Source organism: Eptesicus fuscus, chromosome 10 (genome assembly GCF_027574615.1).
Source record: "Eptesicus fuscus isolate TK198812 chromosome 10, DD_ASM_mEF_20220401, whole genome shotgun sequence".
NCBI lineage: Eukaryota > Metazoa > Chordata > Mammalia > Chiroptera > Vespertilionidae > Eptesicus > Eptesicus fuscus.
In genome coordinates, this window is record NC_072482.1 from 65,320,348 (window position 1) to 65,346,556 (window position 26,209).

The 26,209-nt window shown below is 38.7% G+C and overlaps 1 protein-coding gene across 1 annotated transcript in view; it reads right to left on the reverse strand.

Annotated features, from left to right (window-relative positions):
- The window catches only part of FRK (fyn related Src family tyrosine kinase), an 81,099-nt gene that overhangs the window by 26,687 nt on the left and 28,203 nt on the right, over window positions 1-26,209 (reverse strand). The window contains exon 2 of the mRNA XM_008160520.3: window positions 15,926-16,047. Within this exon, the coding sequence (XP_008158742.2) occupies window positions 15,926-16,047 (122 nt within the window). The remainder of the gene's footprint in view (window positions 1-15,925; window positions 16,048-26,209) is intronic.

A 26,209-nucleotide genomic window follows, 5' to 3' on the forward strand; every position in this document is an offset into this window, starting at 1 on the left:
TCAGTGAAAACATAGTCCAGGTCATGTTCAAGTAAACACTTTACATAAAGACAAACCATCTCTTAGGCCCAGCCTATGCTTCAAAGGCTGGCCAACCATCTTCCTAATGACTCTTATTAGTTCAGGGGTGAATCGGGTGAACAACTGTGAATACTCAGCATGATCCATCACTTACTCCCAGAAAAACAGTTCAAAGCACATGTTCCAGTGCAAGATGGGCCAACACCTCTAACTGTCTGTGCAAAAGGTAAGCATTCTTTATGAAATAATATAAAAGCAATTGGATTTTTATTGAGCCCTTGCCTTAAGCAAGCCCTGTGCTAAGTGCTTTTTTATGTGATATTTTCTTTAATCCTCATAATAACCCTATGGGATATGGATATTATTTTCATCATCTTACAGAGGAGAAACTAAAATGTGTAGCGAGATTAAGTCATTTGTCCCTGGATACAAAGCAGGTGAATATTAGTGCTATGATTCAAAACCGGGCAATGAGACTCGGAATCCCACACTCTCAATCCTTCCACCCAGTGGCTCCCTCTATTGCCAAACAGCAAGTAGTTTTAGGCAGCTCTCACAAGGCACTCTGATCACAGCTCTGGAAGCAAGTCAACTTATTGCTACTGTTTCGTAATAAAGTGATGATTAATAGCAGACAAAGCTGTTCCTGCAACTGACACCTTTTAAAGGGAAACAGAGGTTGAACACTTCCTCCTGGAAACATTTGACTCCATCTAATACCATTATTCTACTTTTCTCCTTACTACTTCTCAGGCTTCTCTGCCTCCATCTGCTCCTTCTGTAATGGTTCTGACCTGGGAAATCATAATCTCTCACAACTGGCTGTATTGCACACATGCAGTTTCTGATGACTGTTATGAATGGGAGATGACTCCCAGCCTCTGTCTGCAATGCAGCCCTCACTCTTGCCTTCTACTAGTACATCCCTGCAGGCACCTATCTCAAAGGGACCACGTCAAAGTTCTGTGTGTTTTTTAATCCTCACCTAAGGATATTTTTTTTCATTGATTTTTAGAGAAAATGGAAGAGAGAGGGAAAGATAGAGAGAAATATCGATGTGAGAGAAACACATAGATTGGTTGCTTCCTGCATGAGCCCCAAGGGCCCAGGCCAGGGAGAAGCCTGAAATCGAGGTATGTGCCCTTGACTGGAATCAAACCCAGGGCCCTTTGGTCTGCAGGCCTGTGCTCTATCCACTGAGCCAAATCAACTAGGGCCCAATTCAACATTTTAATTCACATTATCTTATTCCCTGAGTTTCCTCCCAGCTTAAATACTATGTCTCAGTGAGTGACACTGCCATCCTGAAATCCAGACAGTAAAGTGAGACAATTGAGGGCACCCCTCTATTCCTCTCTCTTCTTTATATCTCATCTCTGACTAAGCACTGTATCCTACCATATGTACTACTCCCTGCCCCCACCTTGTGGAAGGCCCCCTCCATTTCTCTCTCCTGGACTTCTGCACTAAGCTCATATGCTGCTTTCCCGTTTCTAGCACCACATGCATCTTCCACGGTCATCAGAATAGGCTTTTAAGATGTACATCTGAACTTGTTCTTTGTTTTAAAGCTGTTCCATTGCCTAGAGTGCAGTGTAGTTTCTTGACTGTACCATGCTCTTTCCTGTTTCTGTGATTGTCACAAACTGTTAATTCCAACTGGAAATGTATTCCGTTCACATATTAATTGCAAGTTCAATTTTCAAGGCCCAGCTCAAGCATCTCCTCCTCTATGCCTCCTGGTTTGAGCAAGCAGAGCAGCTCCCTTGGTCCTTCAATCCCATTCTACAACTTCTGCTCCTGAATTCATGCCACAGTATTGCTCCTATATATTTACACTGTACCTACTGGATTTTGAGCCATTTGATTGCATTTATTTATATGAGACATTAAGTCAATAAACCATTTTCTCATGGCCTTGGCCATGGCTGCCAATAGGCAGAACATCCTTCCCCATCCCACTGACTTGGGATGTGGATATGTGACTTGCTTTGAAGTGGGGGCAAACATAACATATGACACAACGTATTCTATAACTTCCCCGGCCTCCAGGCTTCTGCCTCTACCATGAGAGTGCCATACCCAAGACAGAAGCTGCTCCTGTGGCCTGAGTCCTGGAATGAAAGATTCATGGAGATGAACTGAGGCCTGATACCCCAGACAGCACCCAGCCAACCAGCACCAACAGCTCTCATGCAACAAGAGTAAACCACTGAGATTTAGGGGCAAAAACTGACTTACAGAGGACATTTTAAAGAAAGCAGCATGACTCCTAAATAATATTTAAAAGATGTCAAAAGATTCCATTTTGAAACTATATTTACTCATACTAGTTGTGTTACCTTGGATGAGTAACTTACCCTCTCTGGCCTCCAATTATAAAATTAGTGTTTTTGACTAGATGATATGAAAGTCCCTTCTGGTTCAAATTCTCTAATTCTACTACTCTAGTAAGGAGCTTTATAGAAATATAGTCAAATGTGGTAGAGAAAAGTTATGATTTCTACTTTCTAAAAGGGAAAACTAAGACATGAACTTAAACATTTAATGAAACCTATTAGTGCTTTTCTACATTTGTTGAAACCTGAAATTTCTGGAGACTCATGATTGTGACAAAGACACATCCCTGGAAACAAGGTGGGTTATACATAGAGCAATGTGCTTGACACTTGGAATTCTGTTCTGTTCACTGAGCATTCCTCCCACTCCAATAGCAGTTCCATTAGCATGCCTAACTCTCATTTTTGCAACCTAAATACTCAAAAAAAAATGCTGAAGCTACACCACAAATTTCAAAGAGAAAAGGTCAAAGCCAGTGTCTTCTTCCACCCATTGCACAAAGCAATGACCATAGTTTCAGTCTCTTCGTTATTCCATGACACCAAGCTAGGGTCATGGAACCAGTTTCCTACAGTTCATTATTGCTCAGTTTGAATGTTAATCACAACAGCAAATATTTATATTGCTTGCTTTGTTCCTGGCAATGTTCTAAGTGCTTTTCTACTTTTCCTATCTAAACCAAACAATACCATTAAGAAGTAGATACTATTTTCATCTCCATTTTGCAGAAGAGAAAACTGAGACACAGAGTGGCTGAATGATTTTTCCCAAAGCCACAACACTAGTAAGAGGAAGAACCCAAACCCAAGCAAGCAGGCTGCAGTTTATTATCAACTGTAAACTGCAATGTCATTAATGGGAAACTCCAATTGAAGCTCGGGTTGGCTCATCTTTCCAACCTAGATAATCTATATATATAAAAGCCTATGTGACTGTTGCAACCAAAACAACCGAACGGACAACCAAACAGGCTGTGTGGGGTGACCAGGCCAGCAAAGAGGGGCAGTGAGGGGCAACCAGGCCGGGGGGGGGGCAGTTGGGGGCAACCAGGCTGGCGGGGGGGGGCAGTTGGGGGTGACCAGACCATCTTGGGGGGGGGGGAAGTTAAGGTGATCAGGCAGGCAGGCAGGTGAGCAGTTAGGAGCCGGTGGTCCCGGATTGTGAGGGGGTCCCAGATTGGAGAGGGTACAGGTTAGGCTGAGGGGACCCCTCCCCCGTGCATGAATTTCATGCACCAGGCCTCTAGTAGGAAAATAAATTTAGTCCTTGCCACTCACAGGCTTTTAAGACAACAAACAACAAAATACTTTCTTGGATTGCAGTTCTTGTGCCAAAGTGTCTAGTAACAATGCAAAACACATTTCTAAAGTTCATTAGAAGTAACTTCATGATTGATATGATGCTAATAGTTATAAAGTAGCTAATATGCATATATCATTTTAAATACATAGTTTAAAATTAGAGCCACTAACTTATTAAATTGAACTGTATTCATTTCATTCACTTTTTACATAATGAACACATTTTGTGTAACTATCACCACATAGAAACTCTATACCTAAATCATTAAGAAAATTTAAACCTTGGTCAAGCTTTTGACATTAATCAAGTAAAATTACTGCCAGTCAGGTATGTTTTCATTTGTAGGACAAGTTGCTAGAGATATTTTAAAATTATAAATTTGTTTTCAACTAAAAGCAGATATTCTTCTCCTTTCTATATATTCATGGGACATGAAAACTGAAAACAAAGATTTACTGTGCTTATTCGATAATGGCATGTTATTTCCTGATGTGTCACAAGAGAAAACACATGTTTGATTGAAAGCCCTCCAGTGGCCAGAAGTTATAAAGGGTGGGGAGCAGAAAGTTGAAGCCAACAGGTGTTTTGGTTATAGAATAAATGCACACATATAGTATTCAGGTTATAGACAATGTCCCTGTTTGTACAAACACTATATGAAATATGCTGGTTAGGATTAATTTTACAGTACTTTCTCAGTAACCTATTTTTCCACTTAGAGTAACAAAAAGAACTTGCTTAGATAATTTATTTAAGAATGAGGCAGCCTTGAGAAGAAAACCCTTAGTTAGTTGTTATTTCCCTGAAGTATACACTGGACGAAACTGTGCAAGGCCAGTGCAAAGGAGGAGGAACTGGAAGGCCTGTAAGTCACCAATTTTCATTCCTGGGGCCAACATGTTTTAATTTCCTGTTCAGTCTAAAATGCAGCCCCAAAACTTCCCAAATGTTCTTCTTTCTTCACTTTGCCTCCCCCTATCTTCCACTGCTCAACTCTTCTTTTAATCATTTCCTTTTTTTCCTAGTTGGAAATTATTAAATTTATATGTTATCAGGGTCCAAAGTCCAGAGAAAACTGAGTTCAAATCTCAGTTTTGTCACTATCTTGCTATTCAAAAATAAACCCCATATTGAATCTATCATGATCACATTTATAGTATTTACAATCTTGTACCTTGTAAGCTATTCAAGCACATTAGTGGTAATGGAGGAACATCTTACAGATCTCCATTTTACTTGTTAAAGGGTTCAAGAGCTCATCACAGAAAATAATTCCTCATCTTTCATCTAAGGAGCATCATCTACTCTTTTGAAGTAAAAAGAGGTTCTTAAGAAAGGCATTATCTGAACAGAAAAGTACATTTCATGCACACTATATTTCATTTACTTTTTTACTCACTATTAGGTGTAGAGTTGACTTGTCGCATTTGCCTGTAATGCCTTCCCTTATTAATCTCTTACAGAAAATAATTGTTATCTTTTCTGGGTTCTTAAAATACTTTGCAAGATAGATCCAGAGACAAATGGCAGGGGAGGGGGGCGGGTTAGAGATCAACCAAAGGACTTGTATGCATGCATATTAACATGACCAATGGACACAGACACTGGGGTGGTGGGGGCTTGCCCTTGGGGGTGGGAGTGGTGGGGGGATGGGGGGAAGGAGACATATGTAATATTTTAAACAATAAAAAAAAGAAAAGTGAAAAAAATAACTTTGCATATAAGTGCTCTGTCTGCATGATAAATGCTTGTTATAGCATGAACTAGTTAGTTGTTTACACAATTTTACCACATAGCAAACACAAATGAAAGTTCTATGATGAATGGGCAAATGAATGAATCAATGAACAAATGAATGGTTAAAAAATTGTTCAAAATATTCCTCCCAATATTTCTGAAAATTTCTTTTCTATATAGACAGTGAAACAAGGAAAAAATCAATAGCAAACTATTAAAACAATTTAACCTTCCGTAAACAAACATTGATCCCAAATTTTTTTCTACATGTAAGACACTGCTAAATCCTGAGTACCTTGCTCAAAGAAAATAAAAACAACAGTTACAAGAAGGAGAATTCAAGGCATGATCATGTAATAGCTGGTGTTCATCTTTCAGGAAGCATAGTTTGACTTAAGGGAGAATGAATATTAGGCTGGAAAACTAGTTTCAGCAAAACTATGAAGAGCTGGAATGTTGAAATAGGTAAGGATTTATGTGGTTTGCAAAGGAAAGTTATTAAAGGCTTTTGACTTCTCTAGATAAAAGAGACTAATGAGATGCAATAACCAAAAGCAATGCATAATCCTTTATTGCATAAAAAAAACAAATAAATAAAGAGGTAGCAAGGCCATTTGGAGAGATTTGAGTATGTACCGTACAGCAGACAATATTATTGTATCAGTGTGGAAGATCTGGGTGTGATAATAATAGTATTGTGGTAATGTAGAGATAGTGTCCCTATCCTGGGACCTACATACTAATACAAAGTTTTTAAAGGTGAAGTGATATCATATCTGCAACTAACATACATGTATATCTATAGAGAGAGACATATACTGGCATATATATGATGGAGAGAGAAAGTAAATGGCACAGAGTGTTAACAGTTGGTGAATTAGGTGAAGGTATATAGTTAACGTTTTAACTTTTATCAATAAATTTAGGGGAGAAAAGAAAAAAATTCTAAATGTTTATATTGAGTTTTGATATTTAATGGTGTGGATAAAAATTCTGAGACCAACTCAATTCTTATGCTTGTGTTATTATTTTTTCCTGGATGCTCACAGAATTTTTCACTTATTCTTGATATTCAAATATTTTTAAAAGATGGCTTAGGTAAGCATTTTTTCACTTATTTTGCTTGGAACAACTTTGAGTCCTTTTAATTATAAGCACGGGTTTTTTTTGTTTGTTTTTTTTTCTCAGGAAAGTTTCCTTCTATTACATATTTAACTGTTGGTTGCATGTAATTATTCTAATAAATTTCAAAGAAATGCCTCCTGTTTGTGCATTATCGAGCCTCATAAATTTTCACCTATTTTTCTTTCCAGAAAGCCTCTCAAGTTTGCTCTTTACATCTCTGAAGTAACAATTTTCTTGTTTGATATCTCCCATATGTTGCCTTTTCAGGTTGTTTTTATGCCTAATTTCACAGAATTAGTGTTTTCTTATATTTAAATTAAATGCTTTCAAATTTTTCTTCTGTTTCTTTTAGTGAATATGACTCAAAAGTATAAATCTTCTCTGAAGATTATTGTTTATCATCCCTTATACTTTTATTTTTCCAAAACCATGTTTTATTAGTGGGGAGGGGTCATTCTGTGATCAAGTAGTTTAGGAAACTCTGGGTTGAAAAATTAAATTTTTTAATTTAAAACTTCTGAGACTTTAATGTGCTTTGTCAAGTCAAGGTAGAGAGGATGTAATATGAGGTGTTCTTCAAATGCATTTAACTCCTGAAACCTCTGTTCTATGAAACACTTTGTCTTATCAAAGAATTTATGTTATAGAACATAAGTGGGGAAATGTTATTGAGTATCCAGAATTTCATAATTTATCTTTCTTTCTTTTTTCATTATACTCATCATTAAATGAAAAGAAACTTGGTATTTAGGGGAAAAAACTATGCACCGTCCTCCTGTCCATCCATTTAGTTGGGTGTACGTTTCCCCCTCTTAGCACATGCACAGCAGGGCTGTGAGTGCACGCACCCTCTAACCATACTGCCAATGTCCAGCAAATGTTCAGCCCCCATGGCTTTGCTAGAGGATGGGCGAATCTTCTCATCTGCTAGCATGTCTGCTCACAGTAAGAAACAATTCTTACTACTGTGAACTGAATGTTTGTTTCCCCCCACAAATTCATTTGTTGAAGCTCTGATCCCCAATGTGATGATAATAGTAAGTGGGCTTTGGGGAGGTAATTAGGTTTAGGGGGTCATAATGAGATTAGTGCTCTTATAAGAAGAGACCAGACGGAAAGTGTGTGCTCTATCTATCTATCTATCTATCTATCTATCTATCTATCTATCATCTATCTATCTATCTATCTCTATCTCTATTTCCATCTCTTTCTCTGTCTATCTCAGATCAAGAAGACAGTCATCTACAAACCAGGAAGAGAGTCCTAACCTCTCCTGGTACCTTGTTCTTGGACTTCCCAGCCTTCAGAATGGCAAGAAATAAATGTTTGCCGTTTTAAGCTACCCAGTCTCTCACATCATGTTAGAGCATTGTAAACTGACAAAGACAGTAACTCTGAGTTGTTTCTTTAACTAGAAGAGTGTGTGAAAACACATCACTAGAGAGCAGAGTTCTTGTTTCCTTCTTTCTACAAGGTTAACTTCACCCAGTTTGCAATACACTATCATCACAGGTCACCTTCCACCCCGAACACATTTACTGTGCCGCAAGCTGCTGTTCCACTTGGATGTAGAAAAGGAGGAGGCTGCAGATGGATGCCTAGGGAAGGCTCAAATCACTGAGTCGGTTCCGCACAGGAGGGCAGTGGCTGCCTGGGTGCCTGGGAGCTGCATGCCCTGCCTCTTTAAGACAGAGGGACACTCTGGTCACGGGTCCAAGCATCCTCCCACCTTCATGAATATCCCTGATCTGATGCAAAAGTCAAAGCCTGCTCAGCCACTTGTTCAGTTGACCTACATTTGCCCTGAAGTTAGAAGAGTATTTACCCAGAGTCTAAGAAATTATTGATTGATAGACTCAGTTTAAAGGGCTCCTTTGCTTCTGTATCTCTTATGTATATTCTAGAATAGAAAGTAGGGGGATGCTAACTCACATGATTATTATCTTCATGCAGAAGTATAACATGGGGCAAAAAGCAAGTAAAGTATTAATTTAAATTGGCAACTAATAAAGTAGAAAAAATAACAATAGAATATGTCATGAATTACAAAAAGGTAGCAATTTCACCGACCTCCATATGATTTATCAGCATCCCACTTATTTATTTTATATCTGGAATTGCTTATCATACAATTACATTCAAAGGGCAGTAATATGTATCTTTTCTTTGCTGTGCTTCCTTCCAAGTAGCTCAAAAGACTCATGCAGAAAAAAAAAAGAAGTTTTTAAATAAGCAAAACCATGTAAGCAAAGCCAAAAGAGAAGTCAATTTATAGTGTTCACAGACAAGTAGAAGAAGAAAAAAATCAGAATACAACCAACTTAAAAATACTCTGGCCTCTAGAAATGCTAGTCATGGATTTCCTTTTTTTTTTAACCAAAATCTTTTATAGGGGAGTAGTTGTTCTTTTTTAAAAATATATTTTTATTTATTTTAGAGAGGAAGGGAGAGGGAGAGAGAGATAGAAGCATCAATGATGACAGAGTATCATTGATCAGCCTGCCTCCTGCATGACCCTCATTGGGGATCGAGCCCACAACGTGGGCATCTGCCCTGACTAGGAATCAAACTGTGACTTCCTACTTCATAGGTTGATGCTCAACCACTGGATTTTCAATAAGATAGATGATTTCTTCATGATCCAGTGCCCTAGAGTGAAAGATTCTTTGTCTCTGCATCTATGTTTATGCAGAAACACACACAAATATATGTACTATATAATAAAATGTTAATTTAACTTTATAGAGTATTTAAATTATAAATTATATCAGTAGCAACGTTAAGAAAAGATGGGATATACCATAACTCATGAAAAAAGCCACTTGCTATTATAGGCAATGATATTTGCAATTAAGCTGAACACAACTAAATTATGACTTTAATTAAAAGGCATTTTGTAAGATGGCACCAACATGTTTAAAATTTAATACATTTTATATGAGATACTAGAGTTATTAACATAAAAAGTTCTTTGCAGCATGTGCACTTTTTAAAAGGCAAAACATTTTTAACCAAAAATGAAAATGCTCCCAGAATCCATAGAAGTTTCACTGCATTATAAATTCAAGGAGCAATTTTTTCCAGCCATTTAATATTTGCCCCTACTTAGTATACACAATTGTATTTATATTCACAGTTAATAGTAATAGAGTTACTGGAACACTCTCATGGCCACTATGTCCACATTAAGTTTAATGGAAGAATGAATGAATTGCTCAGGGCACTGAGAATGAAACAAACAGCTTTTTGCCATTGGGCCACTATCACATTAGCATAAGTCAACAGATCTCCAAAAGTTAGGGGGCATAATGGCATGGCACTGGTTGGTGGAAAGTGAGTTTGGGTCTGAACCCTGTGCCAGGCAGACACAGAGAGCCACACTGCAACTGGTATCCTTTACCAATGTTGCCTCCTCTACAATAGTTTTATTACATGAACACAACTAAACTTTCAAGGTGAGAAATCGTCTTTCTAAAACAAGTCTGAAACACAGCAAATAGGAGAATTACATGGTCCAGACTTCAGAGGTTAAGAACGTGATGATGGCCTTATCTTTGCTCCTGATGGAATACAAGGTAGAGAGGTGAGTGTTAGAGCATCTACTATCTTCATAAACTATATTGGGAACTATGGCGATAGAGGAGAAGCATGGAACAGAAGCAATAAAAATATCTTTCTTCTGCTCAAGGACTGCATGATCTAGTTTGGAAGTACATTTTTTACCTAAGGTGAGAGTTACTTATAAATATAAAGGAATCTTTGAATAGGTAAGCTCAACATGAAGGATACACATAAGGTCAACACACAAAGGTATACATCTTCCCCAATGAAGCTACTGCTTTTCTCATTACTTTTTTAATTGCTTTCAGAATTAATTTATAAGACATGCAGAAATACTTACAAAGCTATAAAGTATATGGTATCACTAGGTTAATCAGTCAGATTACTTAGAAAGTTGCTTCAGATAATTTGGGCCATTTTCAAGCATCGAAGATGTCCTTAATGATCATGTAATTGCCCCAGCTAAGGGCCTTTAAAATACAGTGATATCTCTTCTATAAAGACACTTCTACCATTTGTGCAATACTTGGAGCACTGGAACCCTATTACTGTGAGGAATAAAACATTTATTTGGTTCTGAAAATTCCAGCATACTTATTTAAAAATTAAGTTATGTCTCTACAGAGGTATATTTTATATTCTCAGTAAGGCACTTCATAGCAATCACAACGTATTATAAAAGTCCTGCATATTTCATGGGACCTTCATGTTTCCTGTAATGGAAATTTATCAAAGTACTCTGCTCAACATTAGAAGAAACAAGTCAAAAACATGATACTGGTTACTTGTATGTCCACCTGCCATTGCCTCAAACACCTCTGAGCATATTTCCTTTGCTCTTCTCTCCTGTACAGCATCTCCTCTGGCAAATCTCTCCCAGCCAGAGCCACCAATCTGCCCCACTCACTCAATTCAGAGGTCTGAGGGTTAGCCTATGCTGCCTTCTCCTTTATCTTGCCCCATATATGATCAGCCACCAATTCCTGTTGGTTCATATCTTCTAAGTATTCCTCACCTCCATTCTCTACTCTCTATTTGCCCCCCTCTTCCCTGGTTCAGGCCATCATCTACGGAGATGAGCAGGACTGTCTAGCAAAGAACACTGGGAGCTTTTTAAGGGCCCACTGGACTATGCCCAGCAAGAGGGGCTGTACCTGAATTCAGCTTCCCACAGGTCCCATGGTTTCCTCTTCCATGAAGGAAGAGCCACAATTTTCCACAATGCCCAAAGCCTGTCAGTGCTGGATTTCCAAACAACTGTGCAAATATTTGATATCCAAGTTCACACTGCTTTGCACCAAAGCACAGAGTTAAAAAAAATTTTTTTCATTGATTTCAGAGAGGAAGAGAGACATAGAAACATCAATTATGAGAGAGAATCATTGATTGGCTGCCTCCCGCTCACCCCCTACTGGGAATTGAGTCTGGCATGTGCCCTGACCAGGAAGCAAACCATGAACTCCTGGTTCATAGGTTGATACTCAACCACGGAGCCACACCAGCCGGGCCCAAAGCATGGACTTTTATTCCTAGTCCTACGGCCACTTCCACACTTGCCCCATAAGATAAAAGGGAGCAACAGAGGGGCCTTTGGTTTCTGGAGACACCCTGTGCTGGAGCAGAGCCCTGGTGCAGCCTGCGGAGCTTGGGTCCCATCGCCCCTCTCTGCAGAGGCTGACAAACTCTGCTGTCTTGAGCCTGTCATTTCACACAGCAGCAAGTGATGCCACTGTGTTTGTCTCTCTCACCTCTCCTCAGTCTATTATCCATAAATCTCTCATCATGCTGTCAGAGGTCACACCAGGTCATTTTGTGCCTAAGACATCCCTCTACAGAATAAGGGCCAAATTCCTCAGCATGATATGCAAGACCCTGAAAAACACACACACACACACACACACACACACACACACACACACACGCACACGCACACACACACACGCACCCACAGCTGCTCTATCTTCCAACCTTCTTTCCAACAAACACCAGACATCCCCAACTCTGCACACTTGCCTGACCAGGACTAATCATTCCCACACTGCTACCTTGAAGCACAAATCAGTACAGAATCCAAATGCTTTCTCCTCTGTGAAACCTTCCTGACTTCCCCTGGGGGACTTGGCCCCTGCCCCCGCTTGTCTCACAGAAAGACACCTGTGTTATAACCCTCCTGCAGCCTGAGTTCAGGGCCTGGGCCTTGCTGTCTTTGCTGCCTTTCACCTATCAAGGAGGGACACATAGTAGGCCCTTTGAAAGTTTGTTGAAGAAATAAACAAATATAGAAATAAGTGATCTCCACTCCTAGATGCATCGCCCTGAGTATTGCTGATGAGCTTTTTTGCCTCATGTCCTCAGTATAGTTTTTTTTCAACTATATTCAATCTGTTATCATTTACTTTTGGGGAGGTTTCATTGAAGATGAATCTGCAGAGTTGTCTAAAGTAACCTTACAATGTGCAATGTAGAATTTCTTCTAAAAAACTCAGCTGCAGCTCAATTTTAGTCCTCGAATGTATTTTCCTTAAAGTATACCTTAAACAATAATACAAATGCTTATAGGATGCCAAGCACCAAATTATTATTAATGATAACAGCAATAATAATAATTTCCTTTAAGTTAATTGATTGAAGTCAAGAAATAGCCAAACCATTTCACATGCAGTCATAGTTTTATATTTTTTCATCAGAAAAATAATCCACTACCAATGACAAATAACAGTAGAGCCACTAAAACTACCTGTCATGCATCTAATGAAGACAGATTCTCCAGCTGCCACATGTAATATGTAATATCCAAAAGCATGGTTGTAATTCACAGCTAATTAGTGTCTTGCCATTATGAGAGGTGTCAGAGCCCTAACTCTCTTCTGAGATCTACGCAGACCTCACAAGAGCCAGCCGTCAGCCATGCAAGGACCACACAATCCAATTAGCATCCACCCCAACTTTGGGCTGCTGGTTCGGGAATGCCCCCTCCCAACCTCAGTAAATCATAAGCCTTTTCCTGACAGCTGCAAGCCATGGCTGCCCAAGGAATAAAGACAATGCTTCTAAGGAAAACTGACATGGGAAAGAAAGAGACAGAAAAAAGAGATAGTTGCCTTTCTTTAGCAACACAGCAGTCAGCAACACCGAAGGCCATCAATTCTGACTGATTAAGGAGACAACTGCACTAAGAAATAAATCCTTGAGTGGTCTCTCTGAAGATCCTTAGTGGTAGTCAACAGTCAGCAGTTGGGTTGTTTCTTCGTTTGTTTTATACTAATGTAGATATACTGAAGACCTTTTTCTTTCCATTTTTCTCCTGCATAGCCCTCTTCTGGCTAAAAAGAGAATTTCCCTTTGAGTAGAACATAATGGTCTGCATTTACAGTGTCCCCCAGTGAATACACAGCAATCAGATAATTTGTTTGAAAGACTCTAAATTGTTTGACTTCATTGAAAAAGAATCTATAATGATATGCTGGTCTCCAAGTAGGCCCCACAAAGCTTAGTAAATCCATAAGCAAGTGCTGGAGTATTCTCAGCACATAACAGCCAATAGCCTTGTAATTTTGTTCTAAGCCTATGAGGCTGTTTTGTCCCTTAATACTCTACTTAAAGAGTCAACTGTAGCCTGGACATTATTCAAAGACATGATTCAGCTAATCCTACTTTTAGTTTGTTTTCCTCATGGAAATACTACTCTTCTGTATTTTAATGCTAATCCAATATGTTTAATTTAACTTTTGCCTAGATAATGACTACTTCATTTGATGTGTATATATTGGCAAAGGCAAATAACAAGCATGGATGCATTTAACATCTACAAGAAATTCTCTTACAGCTTTTCTTATCATTAGACATTGAGATTTCAAAACTGTTTTTCTTTTTCTGAATATAGTATTCCCGTGGAAATCTTTAAATCTTCAAATTTTTATCTACAAGGATGTCCATTGTGTCATATTTTATAATAGCAAAAGAGGTGAAATAATGAAACTGTATAAAATATGAAATATGTTAAATAAATGGTGGCACACCCATACAATGGAAAGTTATGTGGCTTCTAAATATATTGATGTAGAAAAATAATAAAGAACATGAAAAAATGTTCACAGGATACTGAGAGATAGGAAAAATGAATCCTAGATCCATATTATACACACAAATACATATAGATGCACATGTGTGTATATACATATGCACATATATACACACATATATGCACATACATGTATATATTTACTTTTTTATTTACAAGATTATAAATTTGTTTTATCTGGGTGTGTTTTTCTGGGTGTGTGTGTGTGTTTGTTTAAATTAATATGCTTAAAGGTTAATTAAGCATAGAAAAAAAGCTTGACAGGAAGGTATTTCAGTATTAAAATGCATATTCAAAAGGTTATATTGTAAATTAATCTTCTTTGAGCTTTTCTGTCTCTATAAAAATGTTTATATTACTTTCATAGTCAGAGAAAAAGCTATTATACATAATAAAACATTCACTATGTCACCTGGGTGTATACAGGTGTGGACTGGTGTGGAGGCCCAGCATGGTCGGGCATCAGCTCTGAGTGGCTAATGCCCATCACCTATAGTCACTGCAAATTGCATCACCCTGGGTATAAACAAAATTAGAAAGGTCGGTATCACATCACACTTGGGAACATTTCAAGAATGGTCATCAGAGCAGCATCCTCTAACTGGTAGTGGGGATGCTGAATCCATATGATTCTGTAATACCCTACTGACTCGGTGTCAGAATCGACAGAAACCAAAGGACAAAACCTGAAAGCCTGCCTCAGTACCGCTGCCTGTAATTCACTTCAGCTCTAATCCATCTGCCCTGATGCTGGGACCATCAGGTATGAGGAAGACAATGGATACCGAACACACACAGTCTGGCCTTGGTTCAGGTCAAGTCAGAGTTCCCAGCACATGAAGCTCAGGGCCTGTTTCCACATCAGGCCGTGCAGGCTGTCCCGACGCCCAGCTCAGTGAGCCAGGCAGACACAGCAAGGCCCATGGACGTTCTGTTTAATAAACATTTGTTTCAGGGCAATACGGAGAGAGGAAAGCAAAATCTCTTCTCCCAAAGGCTTATGTCTACTTTGTGAAATAAAAAACATACTTTAAAGGGGATAATAACACAAATGACTGGCAATACAGAGGTCGGAGAAGGGCAAGGAGAAAGTCTCACAGGAGAGACGGACTGGAGCGGTCTTCAAGAAGGACACTCTGCAGCCTTGGAACATACACCAAGAAGCACATGTTCTTGAAAGCAGAGACATGCACGCACCTGTCACTCTTAAAGATCATTCCTAGGTCCTCTGTGCTTCTTTCCTAGGGCAGTGTAAGTTAAACATGTACTTGATTCTGAGCTGAAAAACTACCTTTGACAAAATGTTACATGCCATGGAGTTAATTAAATGCATTTGCATTCAGCACTTCAATTCATTTTCCATTTATCAGGCAAAGACAAATGAAATGCAAAAAAAAAAATGTATTATGCCAAGATCAATTTTGACAACAGTGTAGTGTTTGCTTCTTGCTTATTACTTCGCTAGAAGGATAGGATCTTTGATAATACAAGTGAGAAAACACAGCCAGATCCATGTTTTTTATTTCATATCTAGAGTGCATGTCTTTGAAACTGCTTACAGAAGACTTCTAACTGTAGATAGAAATTTCATGCTAATTTTTATATTACTTTGCAGTGGCTCAGGAGATATAATTTTGGTACTATTAGGAAGATAAGGAAATAGGCAAATTTGAAATTAACATGTCCATATTTACACAGTAGGTCCATGACTACAGACTCTCAAACCCTTACTTAAATCACACAAAACAATGCTCATACCTGAAAGGGCGAAACCTCCTTTCTCGCTTTCACTTTCTCTGATTAGAAAGGCTCCTGTCTGATTTCCTGAATATAATAGTTGATTTTCTGCATCTGCTCTCTTGATTGCTCCAAAGAACCACCTAAAAAGAGAAAGATGTAAACATCAATTAACCAATCAGCATTCATTTTTCAAGGAGCAGGAAACATTACAAGAAAGTATTCTGATATCAAAAATGTTTAATATTCTTTTTTAATTGATTTGAGAGAGAGAGGAAGGGAAAGAGAGAGAGAAGCATCGATTTATTGTTCCACTTCTTTATGCATTCATTGGTTGATTCTGTCTGTGCCCTGATAGGGGATTGAACCTGCAACCTTGGCACATCCAACTGAGCTACCCAGCCAAGGCTGATATTCTTTAGGGCAGTGGTTCTCAACCTTCCTAATGCCGCTACCCTTTAATACAGTGCCTCATGTTGTGGTGGCCCCCAACCATAAAATTATTTTCGTTGCTACTTCATAACTGTAATTTTGCTACTGTTAATGAATCATAATGTAAATATCTGTGTTTTCCGATGGTCTTAGGCTCTATAGCAGCGGTTCTCAACCTGTGGGTCGAGACCTGTAGAGCCTAAGACCATCGGAAAACACAGATATTTACATTACAAAGATATTTACAGTAGCAAATTTACAGTTATGAAGTAGCAACGAAAATAATTTTATGGTTGGGGGCCACCACAACATGAGGAACTGTATTAAAGGGTCTCGGCATTAGGAAGATTGAGAACCACTGCTTTAGGGAAACTACGGTAGGTATCAATGCTTTTGATACTTAAGGTGATTTTTCAGGATGTCTATAACCTTCACAGAGGAGTCCTTAAAAAATTACAAAGCAGGAATTTGGCGGCTGCTGGCTCCCACATCCTTCTCACATTCTGTCTGATAGGTACTACATCCTTCTGTCAAATCCACAGCCTCTGGATGAGTCCACCACATGAACCTTCCGCATTTCATGCTCCAAAATGTCTCACCATCACTATCCAACTGTCCTCTGCCTCACCTAACACCTTCTAAATATTAGGAGGCAAGCATTCCAATCAAACGATTCATATATTTCATTTCAAGGTATGAACAATTAAAAATGTAGTTCTCTGGACATTCATTCACTTATTTCCCCACCCCCACCATCATGTGGGACAATTCTGCATGTTTAGGAGGAACTTATTAACATAAAGGAAATGTTCATCCAAGGGGAGATTATGTATAAAAGCTACTTCTGTCAGGGAAGTATCTTATTAGGGCCACCTCCACTTCTTATCTTTACCCTCTTATCCTTTCAAACAAGCATCCCGGGAATATAAGAGCCAGATACTGAACATACAGGTTTGAGAATGGAATTAGCCAACAGATGATTAACAAGTGATTATGAACTTTAATGTCAGAGCCAGTCTGAAATATATATCAAGTCAGTTGGCACCAACGTGGTAATAAGGGGAAGCTGAGAAAGTCACTTTCACTAATGACTCCTCACTACAGGGTCATAAAGCTGCTCTTTATCAGTAAAGATTTTAGGTAAAACATTGATTTTGTTTTTTCAGGGATCCCTGTCTTTAAAAATGTAAACTCTTCAAGAAAGGAAATGCTGGCTTGAGGGAAGAAATGTAGGATGTTCCCCCAAAAATGTTTATATACACTTTGAATAATTATAAAGGCAGTGTTTATTAAAATACATTTAATTTTAAAAACTGAGCTATTAGCTATTAAAGTATGTATACATTTTTGAGGGACACCCTATACAATCTGGGTGAGGAACTGCAGGCTGAGATAGTATATACAAGCCATCAAAAATTGGTCCCAATTGGTTTGGCAGGCCATGGGTATTGGGAAATATGTGTGACATAGTTGGAAGGAGGAGGGAGAAGACATTGAAAACAAAAAGAAACATTAAATATAAATATCACCTTCTAACAAATGCAAGTTGTTTATTTACCACTTCCGCAATCATCTGATTGCCAGCTACATATTAACTGTATCAGTGAGGACATGTAGATTATTTTGGAGTGATAAATAACTCCAAAAATTTCAGTGGGTTAAGACAATTAAGATTTGTTTTGCACTCAGCTACATGTCCATTGAAGGTCATCTGGCATGCTGCCCTATATCCATCCCAAGGTCTACCGGAGAATGTCCACCTCCACACATCCATGATTGCCAAGTCAGGACTGGAAAATGTGGCAAATCACAGGCTGCTTCCTGGAGCTTCTATTTGAAGCTTCTATGCAGGAATGAACTCCCTGACAAGTAAATCCTATGATCGTGCAAAGGAATAGAAAGTGCAATCCCACTATTTTCTGTAAGTCAGAGAATGCGAAACTTTTGGTAGGCTACACTAATGACTACCACCTGTCTGATGGCTATCATCAATAAATCAACAATCAACAAGTGCTGGCGAGGATGTGGAGAAAAGGGAACACTAGTTCACTGCTGTTGGGAATGCAGATTGGTGCAGCCACTATGGAAAACAGTATGGAGTTTCCTCAAAAAAATTAAAAATGGAACTGCCATTTCACCCAGCGATGTCGCTTCTGGGAATATATCCTAAAAACCCCGAAACAGCCCGAACCGGTTTGGCTCAGTGAATAGAGTGTCGGACTGCGGACTGAAGGGTCCCAGGTTCAATTCTGGTCAAGGGCATGTATCTTGGTTGTGGGCATATCCCCAGTGGAGGGTGTGCAGGAAGCAGCTGATCGATGTTTCTCTCTCATCGATGTTTCTAATTCTCTTTCCCTCTCCCTTCCTCTCTGTAAAAAAAAATCAATAAAATATATAAAAATAAATAAATAAATACCCCAAAACAACAATCAGAAAGAATATATGCACTCATATGTTCATAGCAGCATTATTTACAATAGCTAGGATTTGGAAACAGCCAAAGTACCCAGCAGTAGATGAGTGGATAAAAAAGCTATGGGACATTTACACAATGGAATACTATGCAGCTGTAAAAAAAGGGGGATCTCCTACCCTTTGGGACATCATGGATGGACCTGGAGACTATTATGCTAAGAGAAAGGAAGGTATCACATGATCTCACTAATTTGTGGGATCTAATGAACAAAACAAATTGACCAACAAAATAAGACCTGAAGCACGGACGCATGGAACAGACTGATGTATCTCGATGTGGGAATGGGAGGATGAGGAGAGAAAAACCAAAGAACTTATATACTTACTAGAGGCCTGGTGCATAAAATTTGTCCATGGTGGGGGAGGGATCCCCTCAGCCCAGCCTGCACCCTCTCCAATCCAGGACCCTTCTGGGGATGTCTGACTGCTGGTTTAGGCTGGGATTGGGCCTAAACCAGCAGTCAGACATCCCTCTCACAATCCAGGACTGCTGGCTCCTAACTGCTCACCTGCCTGCTTGTCTGATAGCCCCTAACAGCCTCTGCCTGCCTGCCTTATTGCCCTTAAACTGCCCCCCCTCCACCAGCCTGATCACCCCTAACTGCCTTTGCCTGTCAGCCTGGTCACCCCTAACTGCCCCACCACCACCAACTTGGTCACTCCTCACTGCCCCCCCCCCTGCCAGCCTGGTCACCCCATGCAGCCTGCTGTTTGGTTGTTTGGTCGCCTCTCACTGCCCCCGTGCCGGCCTGGTTGCCCCATGCAGCCTGCTGTTCAGTCGTTGCATGAGGGTGTCCTGGCCAATTTGCATATTACCCTTTTATTGGACACAGACAATGGGATGGTAAAGTCATGGGGTGGTATGGATTGAGTGGAGGGGTGTAAAGGGCGGGGGTTGGGAAATGGGAGACATCTGTAATACTGTCAACAATTTTTTAAAAGTACAGTTTCTATCTGTGCTGGTAATTAGGACTATTAGGTATACTAAGTATTTAAACAATGAAATACAGTTTTGCATTGTTCAGATTAGACAAAATTTAAAACTCACATTCAAAAAATTAAAAACTCTCAATCAGTTACTGGGAAAATGTGAAAGAAGAACCTTAATACCATACCAGTGGCAATATACTTATGCAATACTAATTCAGAGAGCTAGTTGTCAATACCTCAAAAAAGTGAATATTCATACACCACTCAATTTCACTTCTAGTCTGTAGGCTAAAGGAGATACTAGTATGTTACAAGAGTATCCACTGAAGAATTATAGCAGTAAAAAATTGAAAATGACCTAAATATCCATCATGGAAAAATAGATAAATTTATAGATACAATGGAATACTATACATCAGTTAAAAATAAATTGTTGAAAGGCAAAGGGAAGTTGAATGATACATCATAATGCCATTTATGTCAAGTTTATGAAACAAAAACACTATATATTTTTATGGATGCATACAGGCTTAGTAAAAGATAAGTGAATAGTTAAAATAATTAGGCATTTTTTTAGACTCTATTTCCAGAAATGGCAAGATTTCTTTACACAAATATTTCAAGCAAAGAAGCAACAGGGATCAAATATACTAATCAATTCTATGCATTTTCCTGATTCAGTATGCATTGAGATATTTGATCAAAATATAAATATGTAAAACTTTACAAGAATTACTATTTATCTAGCAAATTAAATTCTTAGAAGTATTATTATATCTCACATAGAGCATTATTCTCAAGAATAAATACTCCATTATATAAGTTTTATGTACATACATTACATTTGTATTTTGGATAATCAAGTCAACAAATGATGTATTTTCTCTGCCCTATTTATGTGGAAGCAAGCAGTTTTTGTAAATCAAATGACTAAGATATAATAATTTTACTATATTTCTCAAGAGGTACTGCATAACTTTTAAAAAATCCTTTCTGACTCATCAGTTCTGTATTCTTGTATAAGAGATTAGTACAATGACATTACAAGGCAAATCACACCAGTACTGAATCCATAATAACAATGAAATGGATGGGATGTATTTGGATACATCAGCTCACTCAACACCTGGAATTTTACTTGGCTGGGCTCCCATCAGAAAGCGAGCATGAATAAAAATTTGTTTTCTGTCAGGATGTAGTGACGTATACTGCCATTGCTATATTCAAAGATGACATGACTGCCATTGATTGCAACCACTAGAGCATGTGCTGCTCTAGGGACTTACGGGCAAAGAATAGTTCTTTCCACCCTCTGCACATGTGAGAATTGTTCTTTAATCTGTTGTTTGAGTCACTGTCATTCTCCTCTGTTCTGCCTTTTGGAGCCTATTCTGGAAGGACATGCACATTGCAGGCCTGGCTGCCCACCACAGCCACTTCCAATGCTCTTGTTAAGCTGTAGTTCTTGTGAGCAGTCAACAGTGGGTGCCGAGAAGGAATCGTGATGTTGCAGGAGGTAGAAAGTGTAACTCCTAGACCAGGAGCATTTGTCTCACACGTAGACTTGTTAGAAAAGAAAATGTGTAGGCTTCACTCCATCCCTACTGAATCAGAAAGTCTGAGGATGCGGCCCTGCTATCTTGGTTTTCATGAATCCCCAAGTGAATCTGTTGCATTCTAAAGTTTCAGAACTACTGATGTACAGAAATAATCAGGATGTTAGAAATTTTCACAAGACAACTGAGAATAAGTTACAGTTTGGCATTACATGTGGAAAATTATCCAGTAAAATGGCACCATAAACACACACACACACACACACACACACACACACACACACACACGCATTATTGATATTTAATGAAAATAATCTTTATTGTTATCCCGTACCTGCCATGAGAGAGATCTTAGTTAAGAACCAAATAAGGGAGGAGACCTGTAATAACCTCTACCCTCAGAGAAATAAATGCTTAAATTAGGTTAAAGAGAGCAAGGAGTATGTGACTAAACTCTAAGATTTGATTTATTTTGCAAACACTCATCCAGTATCCATTGTGTATAAATTCTTCAGCACTGACAGAGAAAGATCTATAAGACATATCATTCATTGAAAAAGGATAAATTTCAGAGTAACAGGATTACTATAGTTTTATTTACATTTTAAGAACAAACTAAAAATTATATGTGCTTATTTCTCTGAAGCTTAGTGAGAGATGATGAAATGATGAAAAAGGATTGTGCTTTTTACTTGGCCATTCTCTATAATTTAGACATTTACAATAAGGTGTAGCTTTATATCATGTTACAATTTATTTAAATATTTTAAAAAATGAAGTCAGTCAGGAATATGCTACAAAAATCTACAATTTAAAGATATGTACTATAAACTTTGGAAGTTAGAACTGATAGATACAAGAAAGCTCTCAAAGGAATATGGAGCAAGTGATTATGAATGAGCAGTGAAACTGATGGGAGATCAACCATGACACAAGGGTATCAAATCTGAATGACTGAAGGACAGTATCCCTGGCAACATATTAGAAGGCAGAGTATAATAATGGTTGAGAGCTACCTTTGGCATCTTCTTGGAAAAGTTATTTAACTTCCCTAAGCCAGTATTTCCTCATATGTTAGTAGGAATAATAATAGCAACCCTGTAGTCTTGTTTTGAGGTCAAGAAAAATTAAATATGTAATGTGCTTGATGGCTGTCCACATCCATGCTCAATAGCACCTATTTGAAGAGAACTAATCTAAGGGAGAAATTATATATTTGGTTTTCAACATGTTGGATTTGAGGTCATGGGGGAATATGAGGAATATGCCCAGGATCACCTCTCTGAGTTTGTACTGCAAGTCTCCTTGCAAGTGACAGGTCTGCCAGTCTTGACGAGGACATGCTACCACCAGGTGGCAGCAGGCCATTTCACGAACCCAAAAAGCTAAGTGAAGCTAGATAGCATGTTAACTTTTATTTTACAAAAAAGACAAAGTGAGTCTTTAACAAAAAACACCCAGAATTTATGCTGTGTTGCTTAGTATCAACATTTAAAGTATTTAGATATGGATCAAAATTTAGGGAAATCAACATAATTTCAGGCCCTCCACCATCTGGACACGAACCATTTCTTCAACATTGTCTTCCCCACATCATCTCTCTGCTCCAGCAAAATTTCATATTCTTAACGCTATTTGTAGTGGCACTACTTACACTTGACCAACCAGCATGCCTACAATACTCGGTGACTACCCCTCTTTTGGGGCATGTAGCATATAAAAGCTAGTGCTGCATTTAAAAAATAATAATTTTCAATTATTCCCTGTGCACACTCGAAGCAGACCTTCCCAGCACAAAGACTGAGTCTGCTATAGGTCCCATATACCTTTTGGAGCAATTCAATAAATACTTATTGATGAAACAGTTAATACATTGTACCTGGACATGAGCATTTTGTATAGTCTTTTTGTTTCTACGGAATGCTAAAGGTTGCTAGTGCCTGTGTTCATGCGTAACCTTTTATTAGTGCCTGCCACACAGCTTGGAGTGCAAAATGTTGAGGGGGGAAATTTACATGCTCCTGTCCAGTTGCAGCACAGACTCCAATGTTAATCGGCCTCAGACCACAGATTCCAATCTGACCACTCTCTTCTCCCAAAGAGAACACTTGGCTATGAATGTAAAGATCATAAATGAAACTGACGTTTCTATCCTCCAAAATACAAGCATATCAGGACTTCACACATGTAAAGAATGTGTAATAAAGTACCTGAGCTACGACTTACAGTCACATAGAAATCAGGAAGTTCCTTGCTGGCATCATTTCATAAAGCTTTTTTTGTTGCTGTTACTCACCTCTATAGGCATCATAGAAGGGGAATTTTGAAGGAATTTCCTTAGAGAGGAAGTAAGGTAAACGAGCTGGTACTTGACCCGGTGTGGACAGTACGGTACTCTACGTTTGTGAAAGAATCTGATTATAACCTAGAAAAATGCCTAACTTCACAACACACCGCAGAGGTGCATGCTGGTTCTTTTTAAACAAGCTTTTGAGCAGTAGTATTTATTTTTAACTAGAGGCTTGGTGCATGAAATTCATGCATGAGTAGGGTCCCTAGGACTGGCCAGCGATCAGGGCCAATCTGTGGAGCAACCGGCAGAGCGATTGAGGGGCCCCACTGGCACCCACCTTGGCCAGCCTGGTGCCGCCCGCTCACCAGTCCCTCCTCCCCACTGCCACCAGTTGCCTGCCTCTGAGGGATGATTGGCGGGGCAATCGGGGGAGCCACCACTGGCACCCACCTTAGATGGCCTGGGGCCTGCAGGCTGGGGGCAGCTCCTGCATTGAGCATCTGCCCCCTTTTGTTCACAACATAGTGACCAATCGTTCCACTACAACCAGTTGTTCTGCTGTTCAGTCAATTTGCATATTAGGCTTTTATTATATAAGATAGTTATATGGGGCACTTTTTTCAGATGTGACAGACAACTTAGTTTCTTGACCCCCAAAGTGTTATTTCCTTTCATAAATCATTTTCTTTCTAGCACCAGGAAGAAAAAACAAAAACAATTTTTAAATGTACTTAAAGAATATTATCTCATTTTGCTGTATTTAGGCATAGACTATTTTTTTTTTTATTGGCTGCCTCCTACACACCCCCTTCTGAGGATTGAGCTCACAACCCAGGCATGTGCCCTTCACTGGAATCAAACCCGGGACCCTTCAGTCCACAGGTTGATGCTCTATCCACTGAACCAAACCAGCTAGGGTTAGAGTGTTCTTTTAAAAATGTCCAACATAACTTGTTCTTTGGTAGTTACCTTCATGGAATAAACAAGACCAAATGCTGAATTCAATCAGGTGGTAGTCTGTGCCTGCATCCTGCTCCAGATAAGTTAATAATAGCACAGTTTGGGCTAGGCAGCCCATTCTGGATTTCCCAGATCCAAGTTTCTCTAACAAATTGGAAAAAAAAAGGGGGGGGGAGTTTCTTTCTCTCTCTTTTTTTCCTTTTTTGCCTATAGCAGAGATGATATTCAAAATATTTTATGACTGACATAGCACATGTACCCTCCTTCAGAATAGATACCAGCAAAAGCAGGAACTTATGTCCATGTTTCACCATAGTACCAATCATTTTAACACTAAATGATGCCCTGTGTCATCACTTACCTTCATTAAATCCTGTGTCCCAAAATAAATAATAGTAAACATCTTTAACGTATCTTAACCTTCATATTACTCTACCCAGTAATATTGATATAGTTGTGCATGTACTTTCTATGCTGAAATATATCAGTAACATTTATTTCATACTAACTATATGGATAAAAGATTTTTAAAGAGCAAAAGAAGAGTGTATTTCTTTTCCTTTAAGAATCTTAGACAATCAAGGTAGGAATAAAAGTGATAAAACAACAAAAAGAACATTTACTTGTCAAGGGTGTGCAGTCAGAGAAATGGACAACCAACAGTGTATCAGTGAATGAAGCCTTCTTAAAGAAAATACACTGAATAAGGATTTCAAAGAAGTGAAGGTCAAAGGTGAAGAACCACAAAGTCTCTGTAAGCAGATTGGTATGGTGGGCAACGGTGGGGGAAGAAAAGAGGCCATTAAAGGAAAAAGCAAGAAAATATAGTTCTTTGAGGTTTATAGGTAATTCCATGTGGAAACTACTAACTCCATAGGAGAAGTAGATCTTTGGCAAAATTTAAAAAGTGCATTAAGAGGATATTAAGATATTCCATTTAAGATTTAACAAAGTAGCGGATTTTAAGTTCTGGGCTTATCAGCAAAAAAAAAATGACAGAAAACTTTGACTTATTCTTTAAAAATTGTTTAACGAACAAATTTAAGAGGTGCAGTGTGGAGAGTGAAAGTGAGGAAGAATTATTCTATGGAGTAAGACATTTTTAGAGCTAGAAAGAAATTTCTATGAAGGTCCATGAGTAAATCTCTAAAACTTATTGTAAATGTGTTTTAATGAGAACATGCACTTTTCTGGGGGGAAATCTGGTGTTTCATTAAAATCCCAATGATGCCCATGATAGAAAATACTAATCTCCTTCCATTAGGCTGAGTGTTTTCTTCCAGGTTCACACAGCAGCTGGTGACGAAGCTATAACCACAGCCTACCATCATAAAAATAATTCACTCATCCATTCTTCATTGAACAATTACTTATTGAGCACCTACTATGGGCCAGGCACCATTCTCATTTGCAGAACTGCAGCAGTAAATGGAATAGACAACATGTCCTGCTTTTGTGGAGCTCACAGATAATGGGGAAGACAGACAATAAACAAAATAAATGAGTTATTATACACTGTGTTCAAAGGTGATAAGTTCAAAGGGGAAAAAAAGAAGCAGAGTAAGGAAGGGGCAGAGTGCATTTTAAAAATCATTCTTAGTGAGCAGAGATATGTGCCAGGTGGAATTCCAGAGGGTTTTCCTAAAGTCAAAGTAATCA